Here is a 22,759-nt window from a genome sequence, read left to right as displayed (position 1 = left end):
GTCAAATATTTATGTCCCCAATAAAGATTTACTTACTTACTAAATCTACATTAATACGAGTATTATAAATGTGAAAGTAACTCTGGCTGTCTGTCGCTCTTTCACGACCATAATAATGAACCGAATTTGATGCAATTCGGAATAAAGCAAACTTGAAATCCAGGAAAGGACATAGGCTACTTTTTGGCCTAACACATGACAACCAATCTTTAGGATAAAAGGCGAGCGAAGCCGCTGGCGATAACTAGTAAATTATATGTGCGACTACATTTTAAGTGGTGTACATTTAAGTCTGGGTAGGTACCACCCACTCATCAGTTATTCTACCGCCAAATAATAGTACTCAGTATTGTTGTGTTCCGGTTTGAAGGGTGAGTGAGCCAGTGTAACTACATATAGGCACAAGGGACATAACATCTTAGTTCCCAAGGTTGGTGGCACATTGACGATGTAAGGAATAGTTAATATTTCTTGCAGCGTCATTGTCTATTGGTGATGGTGACCGCTTGCCATCGGGTGGCCTATGTGTTCGTCCGCCGAACTATACCATAAAAAAAAACAACTTAAGTCTCCTCAGCCAGATGAAGTCGGGGCAAACAGCTAGTGTTACATAAATAATAAAGAAGATTTTTATCTCATCGCTCTCATATGTTGTAATCACTGTTTTATTAATTAATTGCCATTAATTACGAACGTTAATAAAAACAAGAACTTTTTGAGTTGTTTGACTCATGATTAATCCTTTGTGCTGATGTTGACTCAGTATTTCCTTTTAATAAAATAAAAACAAATCGCAATGAACTTCACGAGAACACAACGTTCGTAAAGGAAATTAGAAAAATAATGTAGAGGCTCTGATAAAATCGAAAATCAGTTGCTTTTAATATATATTATAAACAAATTGACTGCTCTAGGTCTAGTGGGTAGATGAGGATGCAGTTACCAAGGTTTTGTGTTTAAAATCTCGCTCCCAGCCCCAAGTCTGAAATGATAGTAGTTTTCACATGAATAAATACCAATATTCTAGGACTGTACGTTTCTAGGACTCCTACGTGATTTAATTCTTGGAAGATACCATTTTAAATTAATTTATAATTTTCATTTTATGTTTTAATATGTATGTTTAGGTTATATACAACTTTAAGATGAAAAATAATAAACTATTGTAGATTAAAAGGAAAAGTACTTAATTTTTCCAGGCTAGGAATATGGTTTTAACTTCAAATAAAAAAACAATGGCTGTCACATATGAAATTTGGATAGAACGATTACTACACTATAAAATTACTTTCTTATTATGCTTTAAGCATAATAAGAAAGGAAAGGAAACTACGATACTCGTTCTGTAGTGGTAAGGTTTTAACATGCGACCATCTAAACACTGTTCAACTTACCTACATAAATAAGGTATCCAGTAATGTAAGATTAGCTACCCCAACTTCGCACGGGTACTTGATATGTATCGTTATAATATGACCAAATCTCATAAAATCATCATAAATTGTAGCCTATGTGTTATTCTGACGTATAACCTATACTACTGTAAAATTTCATCGAAATCCGTTTAGTACTTTTTAGTGTAAGAGTAACAAACATACATTTTCACTTTGTCCTTTGATAAAATTAAATCATTTTGTAAAAATAGATTGGTAAAGGAGGCATATTATTTAGTACAAGATTATGGAGACGATAAAAAAGCGTGGAATTAATAGTTGTTAACATTCAGACAGGATAAATTACATGCATATATAATTGTAATTAACTAACATGACTGTATTTTTAAATGTTTAAAAAGGCTCTTCTCGGTACAATATACTTTCCAAACCGGTGGTAGCTTCACTTAAAATAGTTGTTAAATGGCGTTTCAAAAGCGCTTGTAAAAGCCATCATATTTTGATTTTGGTTTTGATTTTTGACATACATCCATCCTCATAAAGCTTAGCATTTATAATATTAGTTGGAATTTATTTTTCAGATTGTTTTGACCGGATATCGATCGGGGAGCAGTTACCACGTGACGCCATCTATCGGAACGTCACTGAACTAACAACAGTCGAGTGCGAGCAGATTTGTAAGCAGGATAAACAGTGCCAAGCATACATATATGGGTGATTATTTTATGTATATGTTACTTGTTTTCGGTTGTATATTATTAGTGTCGGTTGTTATATGTTAGACAAAAAACTAGCCTATGTCCTTTCTTGGAGCTCAACTTTGCTTCATACCAAATTTCATCAAATTCGGTTCAGCGGTTTGGTCGTGAAAGACAAACAGACAGACGGACAGAGTTACTTTCACATTTATAATATATTATGTATAGACAATGATTTTTAACTTTTATCATTACATGATCATCATAGATTTTAATACGATGAAATATATTTAAATTAAATCATTAAACTCTTTTAATGATATCTTACGAGTATTCCGTTTGTAGTTATTCTCAAATGTTATAAACAATCATAATTATTAAGAGTAAAGTAATTTAGACTGAAGTATTATTAATTTAATTAAATATGCCTTTAATTATACAAGATGTTACATTATTTCAAAAACGAGGTTCCATTTAGAGTTTTTTTTTTTAATTTTCAGGGTTGGCGCTAAAGGGAATGCTACGTGCGAACTAAGTAACTTAAGCGAAAACGAAATTAAAGAAAAGAATCTGTTTCAAAAAAATCCAGATTACGATATATACGTAAGGAGATTCGATTGCGAACAGTCACCACCAACACCCATTGAGAAACCATTTGATAATGGTAATGAAAATGGACCACAACACAAGCCAGTCATCCGCCCAAGTGATGATGAAGCCAAAAGACCGGTAGCTGATGACCTTAATCCTTACGAATCGAGTAGACCGCAACCCTCCTATGCATCAAATAGACCATATAGACCAAGTTATAATCAAGGCAACAACGAAAGACCTGATGATTACGGACCATTCAAACCAGACAATGACAGACCACCAAGTTACGGAGATCATAAGCCCCATGAAGTACCATACAGACCGGAAAGACCATACAGGAACGCAAGTAGACCAGACCCTTACGACCAGCTCTATTTTCAAGATCCTCATAAGAAACCACGCCCTGGTCTATGGAGACCAGATCCTTATCACCCTATTCTACCCGGTGATGAGATCCAAGATATATATGGATCAGAGCCTTCTAGGCCACAACGTCCAGATTATATAACAGAAAAACCTCAGTATCAGTATATTATAAGACCTAATAGAAAACCATACACCAAACCAGAAGACCAAGGGTATTACAATCATGCAAAGCCCGAATATGGTTCTGCACATTTTAATGGCCCCCCAGAAAGACCCTACAAACCCACAAGACCTAATGATAAACCCAGTTACAGTTACACTGACCAGTACGCCAGTAACTATGGCACTTCACCAGATAACTCCATTTACTTAGAAATATACGACCCACCAAGACCATATAGACCCAGTACAAACGAAAGACCGTATTATGGAGCCGGAAGTTCTGGTCAAAAATATGGGCAAAATTACGGATATAACAGTTTTTCAAATCAAGACACGTATTCACAAAGTCAGTTACAGTATGGCTCTAATACTTGGAGTTATGATAATCAAAGACCTCAGAAACCTACTTACGGAGGTGTGTCCAGTCAAAATGATGATATCGGTTATGGATCCAGACCCCCATATAAGCCGAAACCTTCGTATAGTTCTCATAGTCATCTGAGCCAGAGTTCTTATAATCAAGCGCTATATGATGAAATGTATGCCATCAACCAACAATATTATAATCATGGTCATGGAAGTAGTTATGGTTCTCAAGTTTCAAGTGCGTATGGTGGGAGTCAAAGTCAATACGCACAGCAGGAAGCGCACTCGACCAGTCAATATGGAAATACCCAAAGTGGATATGGTACTCAGATAACTGATCACAATAATCGACCATCAAATCAATACGGTCAAAGCGGTAACAGAGATCCACCTTCAAGTAATTATGGTGGACAATCTAACCATGAATCTACTTATGGTGATAAAAACCAGTTAACGAATACACAAAGCGGTTATGGCAATGAAGGTTCTAGTAATTATGGCAGTCAGTCTAACCAGTATGGATCAAATCAAGACTCACAAAGTCATAAATATCCTACTTCTCAAAGTAGTTATGGCAACCAAGGTTCAAGTAATTATGGCAGCCAATCTAGCCAGTACGGATCAAATCAAGATTCACAAAGTAATAAATATTCCACGACTCAAAGTGGTTATGGCAGTCAAGGTTCCAGTAATTATGGCAGCCAGTCTAACCAGTATGGATCAAATCAAGATTCACAAAGTGATAAATTCTCCACGACTCAAAGTGGTTATGGCAACCAAGGTTCCAGTAACTATGGCAGCCAATCTAATCAGTATGGATCAAATCAAGATTCACAAAGCGATAAATATTCTACTTCTCAAAGTGGTTATGGCAGCCAAGGCTCTAGCAATTATGGCAGCCAATCTAACCAGTATGGATCAAATCAAGACTCACAAAGTAATAAATATCCTACTTCCCAAAGTAGTTTCCCTAGTTATGGAAACCAAGAAACTAGTGGTTATGGAGAACAATCAAACAAATACGGATCGCATCAAGATTCGCATAACAAGCCTCAAAGTGGGTATGACAGTCAAGCTCCAAGCACAACTGCTCAGAGCAACAAATATGGTAACAACCAAAGTTATGGCAATCAAGCCTCGAACAGCTACGAACAGCAATATGGCTCGCACCAAGGTTCACAAAACCAATATACCCAAGGTGGTTACAGTAATCAAGTCAGTAATTATGGCGAAAATCAATTCAATTTAGACTACAGCAATTACCACGGGAGTCATCTTGGTTATGGAATCCATCACCTATATGGAATAAAACCCGGTAGTTATGGAAATGAACCAAATGATTATAAACCGCTTATAACCAATGACCCATACGATAATCGAAAGCCAAACAGACCATATAAAGATAAACCAATATATGATTTACAAGGATATGGAAACCGAGATAAAGATCAGCAACGGGATCCTATCCCCGGTTATAATGAAGGTAGACCGGATTTAAAACCGGGTTATGATCAAGGAATAGATAAACCTGCTCCAGGTTACAACGTGGGACCAATAGGGGATCGAGTTACGTCACGACCAGTCGCAGTTGGACAATATGGACGAGATCCAGGAAAAGATATTTCATATGATGGTAAGGTTTTTTTAATTCATACATATATATTTGGAATTGAAGATTTTGGCGAATTACCACGTTATCCGTAAAAATACGTCGTCGTATTTATCAAAAACATATCTTTTTGTTTATGCGTATGTTACGAACATATGTATGAAAAATGAGGAAAGATTGACTGGCTCTGGTCTAGTGATTCAAATTATAGGTCAGGCCGATGAATAGTTATTGGATTTTTGTAGAGTGAACACATAAAGCTGAACTCCTACCGTTTTTGTCAGATTTACGAGTTTACCTTGATTGGATTTTACGAGTACACTATTATTACTGTCTATTTTGATACATACATTCGCGAAATATAACAAATAACACCAAAGACTTTTGCATGTAAAATGATGCCTAGACTATGACTCATTCTGTTAAAAAGTAATCAGGCCTCATGTAAATTCAAAACGTCTTAATTTAAAGTCAAGAATGTCAAAATATATGGCTTTTGTCATTTCGCTACATTAACATGGGCGTAAGGTGATTAATTTATCTACTGTTCATTATTTTTATAAAAAGTTCTATAGTGACGTAAGGACTAATTTGGAATCTAGATTATTTCAAATCCAAAGTATAATAAAAATTAAGTATAAGCATTTAAAAATACGAAGAGCTTCGAGAAAAGGTATATAGTACCCGTGCGCTTAGTTTAACTCGTCTTCGTGGGTCGTCTCGACCTAAACGCCATTTTAATTCGCGTACATCTTAACCGATGATTACAGGTTCAAACCCAGGCAAGCACCACTGAATATTCATGTACTTTATTTGTGTTTCTAATTCATGTCGTACTCGGTGGTGAAATAAAACACGGTTTCCTCACGTGTCTAATTTCAATGAAATTGAGCCGAATTCGCTCTTAACTTTCTCCTCAAAGGGAGAGGAGGCTTTAGCCCAGCAGTGGGAAATTTACATGCTGTTAATTCATGCGTCGCGTTACGCTTAAGCATTATTCGATACATTAGAGAAAGACAGCTATATATTAAGAAGTCACATCTATCGCTTGTGTTGCTGATCGCGCAAATATTAAAACAAAATGTACTAAATATCTAAAAGTATTCACATAATATCCACGAGTCCGTTAATTCCACATGTATCAACAACCTCGTAGCTTTGTTTCAACATAAATCCGGACAATTGTTTTGTATATTATAATGCAATCAACTGACCGGTAAGGGCGTGACCTTACAGTTTGTTTATGAAAATACTTTATATTATATTACATAGAATTGTCTGTTTAATTTAACGAAATGTTTTATGCAGTTGAATTTTTGCTGCCTACTGGATTATTGCGCTTTAATATATTATGTTTTATATGAGAAGATCAAGGCCTTTTGATATACCGCTGGGTTACGACTCTTTCCCAGTTGAGAAGTTTTGGGACTTATATCTACACTGGAGGGGGTCCTCAAGTAACAGCCTCTTAGTATTCTGCTGGGATGAACTCTTCCCCTGTTGAAGAGAAGTTTTGGGACTTATTTCTTCAATTCCCTCCATACAGTATAGGGTCAGACATGTAGCAGATTTTAGACGATACTTTATAAAATAACATGATACAAATTAAGCACGTTAGTAATCATATTTCGATTACGAAGCTGCAATTTTTTATTAACATTTAAGTAAATTTAATCTTGATTAAACCAAAATTAAAAATAGTTTTACGATTTTTTTTAACATCATGTTCATAAGGTGATTTGGACTTAGCCAAATCAAAAGAGATTTAGAATTGCGAATAGCAAAGATTTAACAAAAGGTATGAAAACGTTATTATTAAAGGTAATAATTATTTATTTGAGCTGTTGAGACCATGTTTGAAAAATCCTGGTCACACCAAGGAATATAGTACAGTTATATATACATAAGATTACTTTACTTGGTGGATAGGGTTCATCCATAAAATATTTTCTTGCTACCAGTATAATTAAAGTCGGAAGGCACTGTTGATACTATGAGCTTCATCACATTGATGATGTCAGGGGTATACAATGCTTAGAAATAATTTCTGTAGAATTAATAATGAAAAACGACTGTGATTTATTGACATACGAATTATTTATTGATTTTTTTATATTAATTTTGGTTACAGTCCTAAAAATGACAAATTACCAGAAGCATTAAATTTACGTTAAAATAAAAAATGAAACTATATCTAATTAATATATTCTGTCTTCTTTGTTTATGGATAAAGGTGAACACATTACCATAAACAATTAGGTGGTCTATATACCCGAGTGCCTTGATGGAATAACTTTAAAAAAAATGACCGTCCGTTTCAAATTATTCGCGTCCGTTTAGATTCGTAAACAACAATACCGTGATTATCCGAAGCGGTAAGTTCCCTCATTTTTTACTTAATATAATCCCACATAATGGGATTCTAAGCAATTTTGCTCGAGCCTACCACTTGCAATTTACTTTACAAGATGTATGGTTTAAGTGACAAGATATTTATATATATTATCCTGTCCCTGACACTTTGCAAGAAAAGCGTCATAAAACAAGCCGAAACTGGTCCAAACTAGTCTGGGTAGGAGGCACCCAACAGTAACAACCTGTACAGCCTGTAAATTTTCCACTGCTGGGCTAAGTCGTCATCTCCCTTTTGAAGAAAGTTAAGAGCATATTCCAACGCGCTACTCCAGTACTGGTTGGTGGATTAACATTTGGCAGAATTTCGATGAAATTAGACCATTAGAATTTAGACGATTAGAATTCCTCACGATGTTACCCTTCACCGCCGAGCACGAGATGAATTATAAACCAAATTAATCACAGTGGTGCTTGCCTGGGTTTGAACCCGCAATCATCGGTTAAGATGCACGCGTTCCATCTCAGCTCATATATAGAGCGAGCTTGAAGTCAAAAGAAGGACATAGGCTACTTTTTGGTAACACCTAACGAGGTCAAAGTTACAGTCATTCTCAAATATTTAAGTATTCTTCTAGTAAAGAGTACAACTGAATAAATATCTTAATGATATTGCTTAGAATCACAACCCACCGACTTCGTTCTGAGCCGAGGTGCGATCTCATAGGAGACACCCTCAGGACGAACTTTTAATTCGAGCCCCGCGCTCAACCTTAGTTCTGAGGGCGTCAGTTCTCGCCCGAACGTCCGGTGACGCTGTAAAGGCTAGTAGAGCCAACAGCAATACTTCAAACATACATAAAAGATTTGCATCTGCAAAGACAATGAAGTTATTTTCATCAAATGTTGTTATTTTCAAAGTCAATAAATCTTTCTTGGGTATATTAGGTATCCGTTTCTATAATAAAATTCCGCAGACATTTTTAACTTTGCCGTTTCGTAAATTCAAATCGTTTATAAAAAATACATTGATAAAAAAGGCGTATTACTCGATACAAGATTTTGTAGATGATAAAAAAGCTTGGAATTAATACCTGTTGATTTCCACGCAGGTTTTTAATTTAAATAATTGTATTAACTAACATGACTTTGTATTTTTTAAATGTTGAAAAAGAGTAACTACTGAGTTTCTTGCCGGTTCTTTTCGGTAGAATCTACTTTCCGAACCACTGGCTTACTTCAACAACAACAACAACTACAACAGCCTGTAAATTGCCACGGCTGGGCTCCTCTCCCTTTAAGGAGAAGGTTTGGAACATATTCCACCACGCTGTTCCAATGCGGGTTGGTGGAATACACATGTGGCAGAATTTCTATGAAATTTGTCACATGCAGGTTTCCTCACGATGTTTTCCTTCACCGCTGAGCACGAGATGAATTATAAAGACAAATTAAGCACATGAATCAGCGGTGCTTGCCTGGGCTTGAACCCGCAATCATCGGTTAAGATGCACGCGTTCTAACCACTGGGCCATCTCGACTCTGGTAGCTTTACTTAATTGTTAATTGACGATTCAAAAGTGCTTGGAAAAGCCCACTTGAATAAAGATCATAAACCTTTAACTTAGACCATCCAATGCAGATAGTTATCTGGTATCGGGGAATCTTTTTGTGTACAAAACTTATTGTTAAAGTTATATCATATTATAGCTGTTTGTATGTTCGTCCTTCACTATTGTCTATTATTCTATGTACTATTTATGAGTTTTGAACATTATTATTTTATTGTAGTGCCGTAATAGCTTAATTCGGTATGAAGTTTCCTGTTAGTATCACAATTTGATAACTATGTTTATAATGCTAGGTCTAATTAACGCTATGTGTATAGTTAGTAGGTTTGGTTCTTTGGATTGCGCTTTGAATTCGAATATATTTTAATTAGTACAAAACTGTTCGTATGTATCAACAGTTGCTTAAGACTGCTATATCTTGTAACATTAACAAACGTTTCTTTCGTTGGCGGTTTTAACCTTTGGGGCCCCTAAAAAAATATACTCATTTCTTAAAGGTCGGTAATGATGATGCTGATGATCAGATGTGCCCCGGTGAAGCACAAACAGGCAGACAGACAAAAAAATCAGACGGTGGTAATCACTTTCCATCAGGTGAGCCTTCTGCTCGTTTGCCATGTATAACATAAAAGAAACTTATACGGACATTGGATTTTTCTTTTTCAATGACATAGTACGGTCAAATAGCCTATCGGATGGGAAATGGTCAAATCACAGACAATAACACTTTAAGAAATATTAACCTTTCCTTACATCGCCAATGGAATTTCGAAAGATATATATGTCATATATACATCGACTCAGTCGGGAATTGAACCCGAGACTTCGGAGTGGCGTACTCATGAAAAGCGTTGTACAGACTACTCGACCACGGAGGTCATTTTTAACTTAAATAAACTATATTTGATTGATTCAACACACCATCAATATTACCACCACTAAGATGTTATGTCCTTTATGTAGTTACACTGGTCCATTCACCATTCAAATCGAAACAACAATACTGAGTGCTACTCTTTAGCGGTAGAATTTTAGATACGTCGGTTGTACATACCCAGACTCACACTATGCCCTACCACCTATAATAATAGGACTTATAAACCAGCTGTGCTTGCAAACTCATACGCGATTGAATTTAACAAAAAGTAATTGTTGTAGGAGTTACTCCTTATTAAGTTAGCTTTCTGGCTGTGAAAGTCCCATCAAAATCAGTAACAACCAACAAAAAAAAATGAATTGGTTATTTTAATCGCTAAACAACAGTACGCAGTATTGTTCTGTTCCGGTTTGAAGGGTGAGTGATCCAGTGTAACTACAGGCGAAAGGGACATATCTTAGTTCCCAAGGTTGGTGGCGCATTGACGATGTAAGGAATAGTTACTATTTCTTACAGCGTCATTGTCTATGAATGATGGTGACCAATTACCATCAGGTGGCCCATATGCACGTCCCAACCAATAAAAAAAACAACAAGAAAAACAGCAAATAAATATCCAATTAATTCCTTCATAATATAATACTGTTCTTGAGATAGGACCTTCACTTGGTTTTTTTTTCCTGTCTACTAAATTTCTGAACGAGATTCTATTACCCATAAACTCATTCCCCGTGACAGATATACATTGTCGGCTCTTTAAAATAATCAAATTTTTATCTGTAATTACGCAGATAAGGTCTAAATAGTTCTTAGTATTTAGGAAGAAGATCGGTATTCCATTGTTTCATGAATTTTCAAGGTCTGATAACAATGGGTCTCTAAATTATTTACTATATTGTAACGCGGTGACTTCATTGTACAAAAAATATATGATTCAACGTATAGTTTAAAATGTATTAATCTGTGGTGTCGAGATGGCCTAGGCGTTAGAACGCGTGCATCTTAACCGATGTTTTCGGGTTCAAACCCAGGGAAGCACTATATAGTCTATATATATGTGCTTAATTTGTGTTTATAATTCATCTTGTGCTTGGCGGTGAAGGAAAACATCATGGGGAAACCTGCATGTGTCTAATTTCATCGAAATTCTGCCACATGTGCATTCCATCAACGCGCATTGGAACATTGGTGGAATATGTTCCAAACCCTCTCCTTAATGGAAGAGGAGACCTTATCTCTGCAGTGGGAAATTTACGGGTGTTACTTCACTTTTACTTTTATTAATCTGTGGTTTCTTCCATGATCGTCCAATGGCCGAAATTCAGCCATTTTTTTAATTTAACTCAAATGTCAGTCAAATTTTTGTTCTATTTTGTAAAACACTTGTGTTCATCAACCAATAAAAAGTCAGTTGATGATAAGAATAATAGACAGCAAACTTATTAGAGTTGCCATTTAAAAAATAAGTTATAGTTCGGTTCGTAGATTTTACTATAATTTATTAATTCTGTGTTGCCAGCTTTTGTGATACTATGTCGTTGTATTTGTATCGTTGGGAGTTTGTATCAATTTTATCACAGTCGTGATCCTTTTTATTTTTTGCTTACGTTCGATGGGTATATTTTTATTATATTGACATTTTATCTTTCATCTCTCTGTTTAACTAACCAAAAAACTTGCTTTGTTATCTTGTAGATAAAACAGATTTCGGAGTCGTACTACACGAAAGATTTTGAAGATCCAGACCTCAAATTATTTAATTAAATGTTAAATAATTATATATTTTATTATTTCTTATACATGTTAGAAATATTTGTGCAGTTATGTACATTTATGTTATATTTTGTTTTTGCATCTGATTTTATAAAAGTGTATTTATTAAAGAATTTTAGAACGTTATTCGTATGGCTTTAAAATTAATACAAGAAATTATTATATATATTATAGTGATTAGAAGACGTTTGTTGATTGGGTTTTATTTTTAACATCAGGTCTATAATATTTTTAATTAATAATATTTTAATATTTAAATGATACACCAGTACAGGCATTGATTGTACTGGTGTATCATCCTAATTACACAGTATAAAATCAAAGTCGCTTACCGCTGTCTGTCCCTATGTATGCTTAGATCTTTGAAATTACGCAACGGATTTTGATGTAGTTTTTTTAATAGATAGAGTGATTCGAGAGGAAGAAAATTTAGAACATAATGGACAATATATTACAGAAAAACTGATAATTTTAGAAGTTTCTAATGTGACGTTGTAAATAACCAAAAACATTAATATTTTTCCGTACATACAAAACATTACAAAATATGTATTGAGAAGCAACAGTCAATATCTTAATTTCTTTAAATCTATGCCTTAAAGATTCCTTGGCTCCTAGGTTATAGATTGCGCGAATAGCCCTCTTCTGCAGCACAAATATAGTTTGGATAGCGGCTGCGTTACCCCAAAGCATAATACCGTAGGACATTATACTATGAAAGTAACTAAAATATACTAGTCGAGCCGTATCAACATCAGTAAGTAATCTAATTTTTTTGACCGCAAATGCCGCAGAACTCAGTCTACCCGCCAATCCGTTTATGTGGGGGAGCCACTGTAACTTGGCATCAAGAGTAAGGCCAAGAAATTCAGTTGTTTCAACTGGATCCATCGATTCCCCATTGATAAGTACATCGGGTTTTACATTTTGCACATTTGGTGTGCTAAATTTTACAATTTTAGTTTTTTTATTATTCAGTCTAAGATTATTTACGCTAAACCAATGTACTATATCGGACATAGCATTGTTTACATCGTCATACTGAACCTGTTTCCTATTAATTTTAAAAACCAAAGAGGTATCATCAGCAAACAATACTATATCATGTTTGTTCCCAACAAGAAAGGGCAAGTCATTTATGTATATGAGGAATAGAAAAGGTCCAAGAATTGATCCTTGTGGGACCCCCATACCAACTGAGACCCCAGGAGACCTTGTCCCTTTAACGTCAACCCTCTGAATTCTATTGTTAAGATAGGAAGTCAGAAGGTCGAGTGCACATTCTCTAATTCCGTAGTGATATAGTTTCCTGACCAGAGTTTCATGCTGAACACAATCAAAGGCTTTGGATAAGTCGCAGAAAATCCCCAAGGCATCCTGCGACCCCTCCCAGGCCTCATAGATATTTTTTATAAGTTCGATACCTGCGTCGGTAGTCGAGCGACCCCTCATGAATCCAAATTGTTTTCTGTGAAGCAGATTGTGTCTATTGAAATATGCTAATAATTGATTTAAAATAATTTTTTCAAATATTTTGCTGAGGGTAGGTAATATTGAGATAGGCCTATAGTTATTAGGATCTGAAGTGCTACCAGATTTAAATATTGGAATGACTTTACTATGTTTCATCAGGTCAGGAAATATACCACGCTGAACACAATCATTGAATATTATTGCAAGATAAGGTGCAATCACATCAATAATTGAGTTTATCACCTTTACAGAAATACCCCATAGATCAGCAGTTTTCTTAATGTCTAATGATTTAAATGCACAAATTATGATATTGGTGTTTACAGGGGTAAAATTAAATTTTGATTTGCATTCTCGTACATTTTCTTTCATCAATGATTCGGCAACAGCTGGAGAAGAAATAAGTAACCTAGTTGTAGAAACTGGTATGTCAGCAAAAAATTGTTCAAAAACTGAAGCAACTTCCCGTTCACTATTTATGACTTTATTATTATAATTTAAGTTTAATTCGGAGCTCCGATTACCACTTCACCAGTTTCACAATTTATAACTTTCCAGGTCATTTTTATTTTGTTATGTGCATTCTTAATTCTATTTTTTATAGTTAAAGACTTAGCCAGAAAGCACACTTTTCTAAATAATTTTGAATAGTTACTTACATAGTTGGCAAAAGTGGCACTATGATTGTACGTCCTTTCATTATAAAGCTCGTACATTCGTTGCCTACTTTTATGAATTCCAATAGTAGCCCAATCATTGAATTTCAAAAAGTTTTTTGTATTAACTGTTTTAGAAGTGAATATTGCATTAAACTTGTTTCTAATTAATTTAAATAGGTTATTATACAAAACATTGGGATTATCACTAAGAGTTAGGTGAAGGAGATTGGCCATAATATTACTTCTAAACTTCTCAATACGACTTCTGGTCAAAGGAACAAACATTATTTTTTCACAATTGTTTTTTTTATTAATATGAAAATTAAATAAAGCCTGTTGTCCACAGTGATCTGAATTTAGTTTATTAATAATCATTTTATTTTGTGGAATATGGGTTGCAAATATATTGTCTATGCAAGTTGCTGTGTTGCATCACGAAAATAGTTCTTACGTATCTTGGGTAAGATACATTCATTCCGATAAATACAAGTTTCGTCTTATCTTAAAAATATCACTTAAATATTTTTTATCAAAACCGTCGTTTTTTTTTTCAAACAACAAATGTCATGTAATCCCAACTATAGAACATAATCGTTTCCTCTGAAATTGTACGAATGTGAGCACCAAGGTTGTTGAATTGATGAGCCGTTTGTTTTGTTTTCGAGGATGACATAATATGAAAAAAAAAAACCTTACAAACGTAAATGTATTCGATTTAATTGTGAATATTATCATTGCCTTGGGCTTTGAGTTGAGATGGCCGAGTGAGGAAACCTGCATGTGACAAATTTCATAGAAATTCAGCCACATGTGCATTCCACTAACCCGCATTGGAACAACGTGGTGGAATGTTTCAAAAACCTTCTCCTCAAAGGGAGAGGAGGCCTTTAGCCCAGCAGTGGGAATTTACAGGCTGTTGTTGTTGTTATTATTATCATTGCCTTCGGCTAGGTAGGGCTTTATGTTCACGGTAGATCGCGTGGCTCCCGCCGGAAGACGGAAAGGGTACCGCTGGTGTTTTAGTGGGTAAAGCCCAGCGTACCTGGCCGCACTCGGCGTCTAGGACTTCGGTGAGTAACCCCCCCTCCCCACTTAACATAACATGGGGGAAGCGCGTAATGCGTCTGTCCAGCGAAAAATAAAAACGGTAGAGCTTACGGTATTAGTTAACTAGATTACTGACCCATTAGAGAATAAATGATTAATATATATCTTGTAATAACGATATCTATGTGCAGTGATGACTGTTTTTTTTTTTAATTTTGGATTTTATTTGATCAGCACAGATTATTTAGCCAATGTTACGTGCTAGCCTTCAAACAGTTGGCAGTATTATGACAGTTTTTTTTTTAAATCTATCGATGACAATGACTTTGACGCATAAAGCTGTCATTTGTCATGATACGTTTGCTGTGTTCGCTTGCTACAAATATTAAGTCTGTGTCTTATTTAGTTACTGAAATATTCAATCACTATACGCAACAACCAATCAACGATCAGAATTCAATTAAGTAAACATACTAAATGCTATTGGTTGTGTATAATGAATAATAAGACCGCCCTTTCTTATTTTAAAATGATCTTTTTTTAAATTAAAAAAGAAAAAAAACGTCAAATTTTCAATCGATAGTCCCATCTACCGAATCCCGTACAAATCATTATTTTTTTTTTAATTTATTTAAATTTCGAACATATTTGTTACAGTCTGATATTACGAACAGTCAATGCCTGTGTACAATGGTAGGATAGATCGAGTTTTTGCTTTATAAATTCTGTTTTTGAGACAATAGCACGAGCGCATTTATCTGATTGAATCATGGACGTGAGAAATCTGTGGATATCAATTTTATTAATGAATTTATTTACTAGAGTTGCTATGTATTTATTTATTACAAAATTTACAATTAACAATATAAATTATGAACACTAAATAAAAAAGAAACGTCTTTTTTTGTTCTTGCAACACATAAATGTTGCAGTTTAAATATAAATTATAAAGTACATAAACCAATCAAATTGAACGGCTGATAAGTGACCACAGATAAATATAGACTCTTTGCACCAAAAAAAAAAAATATCCATTCGCGAAAGCACCACCTTCTTTTGGAACTAAGATGTTATGTCCCTTGTGCCTGTTGTTGCAATAACATATTCCTCCTCCAAATTGGAATACAACAAAACTTAATATTTCTGTTTCGCGGTAGAACTAAAACAGTTACTAAAATTAATTATAGCTAAATTAACAAACGTTAATTAAATGCCATATTTTTTAAAACTTTTACAAGAGAGCCTTAAAGTTCGGCAACGCAGCCTGGTGCTGTAGATGTCCATTTGCGGTGGTAGTCACTTACCATCAGGTGAGCCTCCTGATCGCTTGCCATATATTACATAAAAAAGCAATGGATACATTTTGATTGTGTATTCTTAAGTAGCAGGTAAAAAGCATCTACGGTGACAACGAAAATGGATTTTACTCAACAGATGTGAACTGTCATTTAATTATATATCAGCTTGATTAAAATAAAACGCGACCTTCACTAATTTTAATGTAATGCTAATTTTAAATTATTTAAGAATTATATAATATAACCAAATGTTTATAGCTGATTTAAGTATGTTATAATTTTTGTTTAATTCAAAAAGTTGGATACTATATAATCCAAAAAGTAATTTATACCATCCTAATTAAAAATAATTTAGTTTTTAATATATTTCATTACACGTTTGAATATTAATGTTATTTTTCAGACAGACTGCGATTTCTAAGTTTATTTTGACGGTTAATTTGAATATTAAACAAATAATTCTATTCTAAATTTGAATATAATTTTATTAATTTAATACAATATCTGTGGTCAGTAAATTTAGTTTATGTTTATGCTTTAATTAGTAAATTAAAAATAAAAGTGCTAAAGATTAAAAATCGATAATTAAATATTGCAAATATTAAAATTATTTCAATATTTTTTGTTCTTAAATTATTTTATTTTATTTAATAAATTGAAATATAATTTATAAGAATTAACGTAACACTAACACAAACATAACTACCGTTCATGTCCATATTACGCTGTCTGGTATATGGCACTTGCATATAAGCCTATGTCCGACAATGCCACCGTTCAGTCGAGCTGTTACGCGCCGTAACCTCTGACCTACATACCGTTACCATATTTTAGCATGCAAAATTAAAAAAAAAAACATATAAAACCTTTTTCATTCACGTCAGAGTCCGATATTGACAGATAAATGCGCGGGAAATCATCGAGAAATTAATCGAATGGTTTTATAGTTCTAAATTTAAATATGATTATTTTTAATATAATTAGAACTGAAAAATTAAATTATATTAACATTAACAAAAGTGTATATTGTTTTCATGTTTTATAGGGTATTCGAAATTTGAATCTTTGTGTTGGATAATGCTATTGTTGTGTAAAAATGAAGTTTTGTGTTGTGTTTTTATGTCTGTGTGTGTGTGTAGCTGTTGGTTCGAGGGTTATACTTGTGGAGAATGCACCAAGTATGTATTTTTTTTATTCAATAAGCTAGATTATTCTTTAGTACTAGGTTAGCATAAGTTACATGTTGTATATTTTATCTATTTCGTTTTTTATTATTCGTTTAATTTTATAAGTCTTAATTGTGACGTCGATAAAAAAAAAACAAAAATGTGTAGTTGTACGCGGGAAAAAAGCTTATATTAATTTCTAAGCAATACAAATATCATTATGTACTTAATTATACTTTTCTTATAATCGAATACACTATCAAAATACAGGCGAATATAGTTAAAACAAAAGTGTTACACTGCTAATTAATAGTGAAAAATCCTTTCAAAAATAACCAAGATTTTTTAGATGGTAAAATGGCGTGGAATTAATACCTGTTGAGTTCCAGGCAGGATATATTAATTTAAATAATTGTATTAGCTAACATGACTTTGTATTTTTTAAATGTTGAAAAATAGTAACCATTGAGTTACTTGCCGGTTCTTCTCGCTAGAATCTCCTTTTCGAACCGGTGGTAGTTTTACTTAATTCTTAAATGACGATTCAAAAGTGCTTGTAAAATCCCACTTGAATAAAGTTTATTTTGATTTTGATTTTATATTTTATGAATTTACTTATTACATAGCATAAAACGGAGTCGCTTACCGCTGTCTGTCCCTATGTAAGCTTAGATCTTTAAAGTTACTGTTTTTTGTGTCTATCCGAAATATGTCTAGCGCTGACGCCGTAACGCGTTACGTAACGAATCCCATAAGTTATAACTTTAAAAGCACATATAAATAAATCTTGTAAATATATGCGTACTATTAACCATATATGTAATTTAAAATATTACATAAGTAGATCAGGTTATAAATCAGTTATTATTGTGTGAGCTGAGATGGCCCAGTGGTTAGAACGCGTGCATCTTAACCGATAATTTAATCTAAATTCTGCTACATATGCATTCCACCAATCCGCATTGGAACAGCGTGATGGAATATGTTCCAAACCCTCTCCTTAAGGGAAGAGGAGGCCTTATCCCAGCATTGGGAACAGGCTGTTTCTTTTACTGGGCGTAGGAAAATGAATATATTATTTTACCTATAAACATTCTTTAGGGAGTGAATACGGGGGGTGATAAGTTTGACAATAATTTATAGTAAATACAAATAAAAAATATATCAAGTTTTTAATTGAATTTGAATCGTTTTTCAATCGACTTCAAAAAGCAGGTTATCAATTCTTCTGTATTTTTTTATATTTCCTACTTCATAACTTTTCACTGTGTGAACCGATTTTGATAATTTTTTTTGTGTTTAAAAGCTAGTACTTCCAATTTGGTCCCATTTTAATGTAATATCTTGAATACGCAATTATTTTAATGACTCTTTAGTAAATATTTACTTGTTTAAAAATAGTGTTTTGTTTGAAGGCGGTTTTTCTTTTTATTTATTTACTTAGTTTATACTTAAAATTGTTTTTTTAGGTCTTATGTTACTCTTTATATGCAAAACCACTGCGACCAAAATCGAAAAGAGAAATCTGGCCCTTAAGGTCATTAGTCCGATATGAATGTACATAAATAAAATAAATAACCTGTTTACGTAAAAGGTACTTTCGGTATTGAAAAATAAATTATGAAATTTGAATAAAAATAAAATATATGTATATGTAATATTTGGAGTCTGTGTCATAAAAGCCTCATGCGCTTTTTATTATATTAATATTAAAAGTCTTAATTCACGTGACCTAAAAGACAAGCCGCAGTGGTGTGAAGACATATTGTGGAAGGTTTTTATTTTAAATTAAAAATAAGTCCTAACGAAGGTTGATACGAATGAAAAGGCTTGAATAGAATATTTAGAAGCATGTTAACTACTGGCTTCTGGTTACTCGATAGTTGTTATTCGTAATATTATAAAATCAAGAGCCAGATGTTTGTTTGGGCTATAAGAGTGATATTGATATATTTTTTTAACTTTTAAACTTAAACCAAACACAAATTACGGCGGTACTGATATACAGGTAGAAATGAATAACTCATATTATTTAATTTAGAAAATAAGTTTATAATCTAAGAGTTCTGCGTCTTTCGCAGATAAGATGTAGCGTAATCTCTGGATTTCTATAAGTTGGAATTTTTGAGTACAGCAAACGATGATGTGTGAAATCATTTGTGAAATGCTGACAAGTGTGAAAACCTAAGTGGCTAACATCTATCAAGTCGATAGATGTTAGCCACTTAGATTTGCGTTCGTGTAACTGTATAAACTTTTGTAGGGTGATAAATTATTTAAGGTATTATGTGCTATCGATAAGTAATTGTATTATTGAAATAGTTGTTCTACAACAACAACAACAGCATGTAAATTTCCCACTGCTGGGCTAACCTCTCTCTTTGATGAGAAGTTTCGGAACATAGTCCACCACGCTATTCCAATGCGGGTTGATGAAATACACATGTGGCAGAATTTTGATGAAATTAGACACCTGCAGTTTTCCTCACGATGTTTTTTTTCCTTCACCGCCGAGCCTGAGATGAATTATAAATACAAATTAAGCACTTATACATATATAGTGGTGCTTGCCTTCGATATATGGCAACATTCCTCGAAATCAGAGGAAGCCTTATCTCAGTGGGACTTTTAAAGGTTATTTACTTTTTTGTATAACACATCATTATCATTACATAGTATAAGACAAGGTCGCTTACCGCTGTCTGTCCCTATGTATATTATATCTTTAAAATTAAACAACGGATTTTGATGCGGTTTTTTTTAATAGATAGAGTGATTTAAGAAGAAGGTTTTTGTATTTAATAAAAGTAAAAAAAATAAATAAAGTAACATACATAAAAATTACCCACTGCTGGGCTAAGGCCTTCTTTTCGATTAAGGAGAGGGTTCGGAACATATTCCACCACGCTATTCCAATGCGGGTTGGTGGAATGCACATGTGGCAGAATTTCGATGAAATTCGACACCTGCAGGTTTCACGATCTTTTGCTTCACCGCCGAGCCCGAGATGAATTATAAACATAAATTAAGCACATACATATATATAGTGGTCCTTGCCTGGATTTGAACCAGAAATCACCGATTAAGATGCACACGTTTTAACCACAGGGCCATCGCAGCTCATTGTATATATTTAATACTTGGACAATATAGTAAAGAAACAAGAAAAAATCTGTAGTATATTCAGTATCACAGCGTTGCATCCGTGCGAAGTCGACGCTGGTCGCTAGTTACATTATCATACCATGAAAACTCGTAAATTTGTGTGTCTGAGTCAGTGGGGCAGTTTTTTATCTTGATCAATATAAATCATTCTTATTTACAATTGTAAAAAGAACGTTTGTTTTTGCACACAACATGAAATCATCATTCAGTAGTTCAATTGGATTAGTCACCACTAAATAAGACTAGTTGTGTTCAAAATCCGAAAAAACACTGTTAGATTTCTTATGAAGTGTTGAACAAGGATGAAATGATGACGTCAGATAGGGAACTATGGATAGAAGACATGCTGCACCGACCCTAAGTAAATTGGGATAAGGGCAGGAGGATGATGATATGGGAATAGTGTTGAATGTATTGTAATTTCAATAGTTCGGGATGGCCAATATAATATTATCGTTTTACAATGATGCTCCAATCTCTCTATCTTTTGTTAGAATGCCACGCTATCGTCCAATTGTTTTCTAATGACAGCTCAATCATGTTTAAAATAAGAAATAGTGTTACATGCCAGTATTAAATTCTATGCCATATAAAATAATATTAATTAAAGCTTTACAATTACAATAACAAATTGTATATAATAAAGTAAATTCAATAGCCATTGCTATATTCATAATATGCAATGATAATGTGATATAAATTATGATATAGAATCAAATGTCATAACACCGTATTGAAGGCTAAGGTTACTTGTACAGTATATAATACAAGTGACCCACGCTGGCTTCGCACGTGTACTTGATATGTGTTATATATTATGACCAAATTACATAAAATCATTATAAATTGTATCCTATGTGTTATTCTGATGTATAACCTATACTAGCGGTCCGTCCCGGCTTCGCCGTAGACATAAGTTTTTTTTTATATCTTTGCCTTTTTTGTAATTTTTTTTGTTATTTTTTTCCGACATGTTTAACAATAGGCTATTTGACTGGTTTTTAAAATCCATTTTATATTATTTAGTAGACCTTAAGGAACCCAGTAAAAATGTGTTTTTTTATTTCTAGTACATATTTGCCGAAAAATATCATATTAAAAATTCCATATTTAAATAGCGCGCAAAAACGCTGCTTGGACAATATAGCGCAATGGGGTCGGTGACGTCACTTTCCTGTATTTTGATCTGTGGTACATATAGTAGAAAAGCAAAGTTTACAAGAAAGTGACTTCATCATAAGCCCGGCCAATCAGGGGCGTTTAGTGTCACGTGACAAACATTTGAAAAAATGCATTTTTATTTATGGATTTTTGAATGAATTAAGTATTATTTTCAACTTTCGTTAGTAAATAACCGTTTTTAAACTCATAATATATTATTTCGTTCTATCTTTACTTTTTTACTTTTACCATGTATAAATACATATGAATTGAGTAAAAAGGGCTATTTTAATATAACAAAGAGACACTCCAATTTTATTATATATAGATAAATATCTGTGTTGTATATGATATATTTCAAATAGCAACTATAGTCAGTTCATTCAGGCTGCAAAAAAAAAAACAAATCCCTATCTGCTATCACATTGAGAGTACGTAACGTGCTTATAAACATACCTGGGTAGTTTTCTGGTCTCTCTTGAGATTTAGACCAATCAAACAAGTTTTGTAATTATTTTTTGGACCTTTTAGTATTTGTAAACCTTTAAAATTTGTTAAAATATATTATTACAATACATATTCCCTTTGTTACAGCGTGCTTCAGACGCGTGCTAGCCGGTAAGAGAGCTCTCCGTAGTCATGTACGGAGAGTCGTGGACTGTGAGAGACTGGAGGACTGCAGGAGGGAATGCGCCACGGAGAGAAGGTTCCATTGTGAGAGTTTTAATTATAGGTACGTTTGAAATTTGGAGGATTTCGATTTTTATTTAATATTATCATTAACGTTGAAACGAAATATCTTTGATTGCGTGTGACTTATGTTTGGTATGTAATCACATAAATTAGTGATTGTTTGTTATGGGATCATGACGATTCATGATAGTGATCTACAGTTTTATTAAATTGAAGTACTAGGGCTTTGTGCAAGCCCGTCTGGGTAGGTACCACCCACTCATCAGTTATTCTACCGCCAAATAACAGTACTCATTATTGTTGTGTTCCGGTTTGAAGGGTTAGTGAGCCAGTGT

At 33.7% G+C, this 22,759-nt stretch overlaps 1 protein-coding gene across 1 annotated transcript in view; it reads left to right on the top strand.

The window, feature by feature from the left end:
* Nucleotides 1-22,759, top strand: part of LOC124540951 — a 53,867-nt gene that overhangs the window by 6,923 nt on the left and 24,185 nt on the right. Inside the window, exons 2-4 of the mRNA XM_047118725.1 lie at nucleotides 1,976-2,108; nucleotides 2,593-5,213; nucleotides 22,326-22,464. Of these exons, the coding sequence (XP_046974681.1) occupies nucleotides 1,976-2,108; nucleotides 2,593-5,213; nucleotides 22,326-22,464 (2,893 nt within the window). The remainder of the gene's footprint in view (nucleotides 1-1,975; nucleotides 2,109-2,592; nucleotides 5,214-22,325; nucleotides 22,465-22,759) is intronic.

Source organism: Vanessa cardui, chromosome 27, assembly GCF_905220365.1.
Source record: "Vanessa cardui chromosome 27, ilVanCard2.1, whole genome shotgun sequence".
NCBI lineage: Eukaryota > Metazoa > Arthropoda > Insecta > Lepidoptera > Nymphalidae > Vanessa > Vanessa cardui.
Note: the sequence above shows the minus strand (reverse complement) of the source record. Positions and strands in the feature narration are given on the sequence as shown.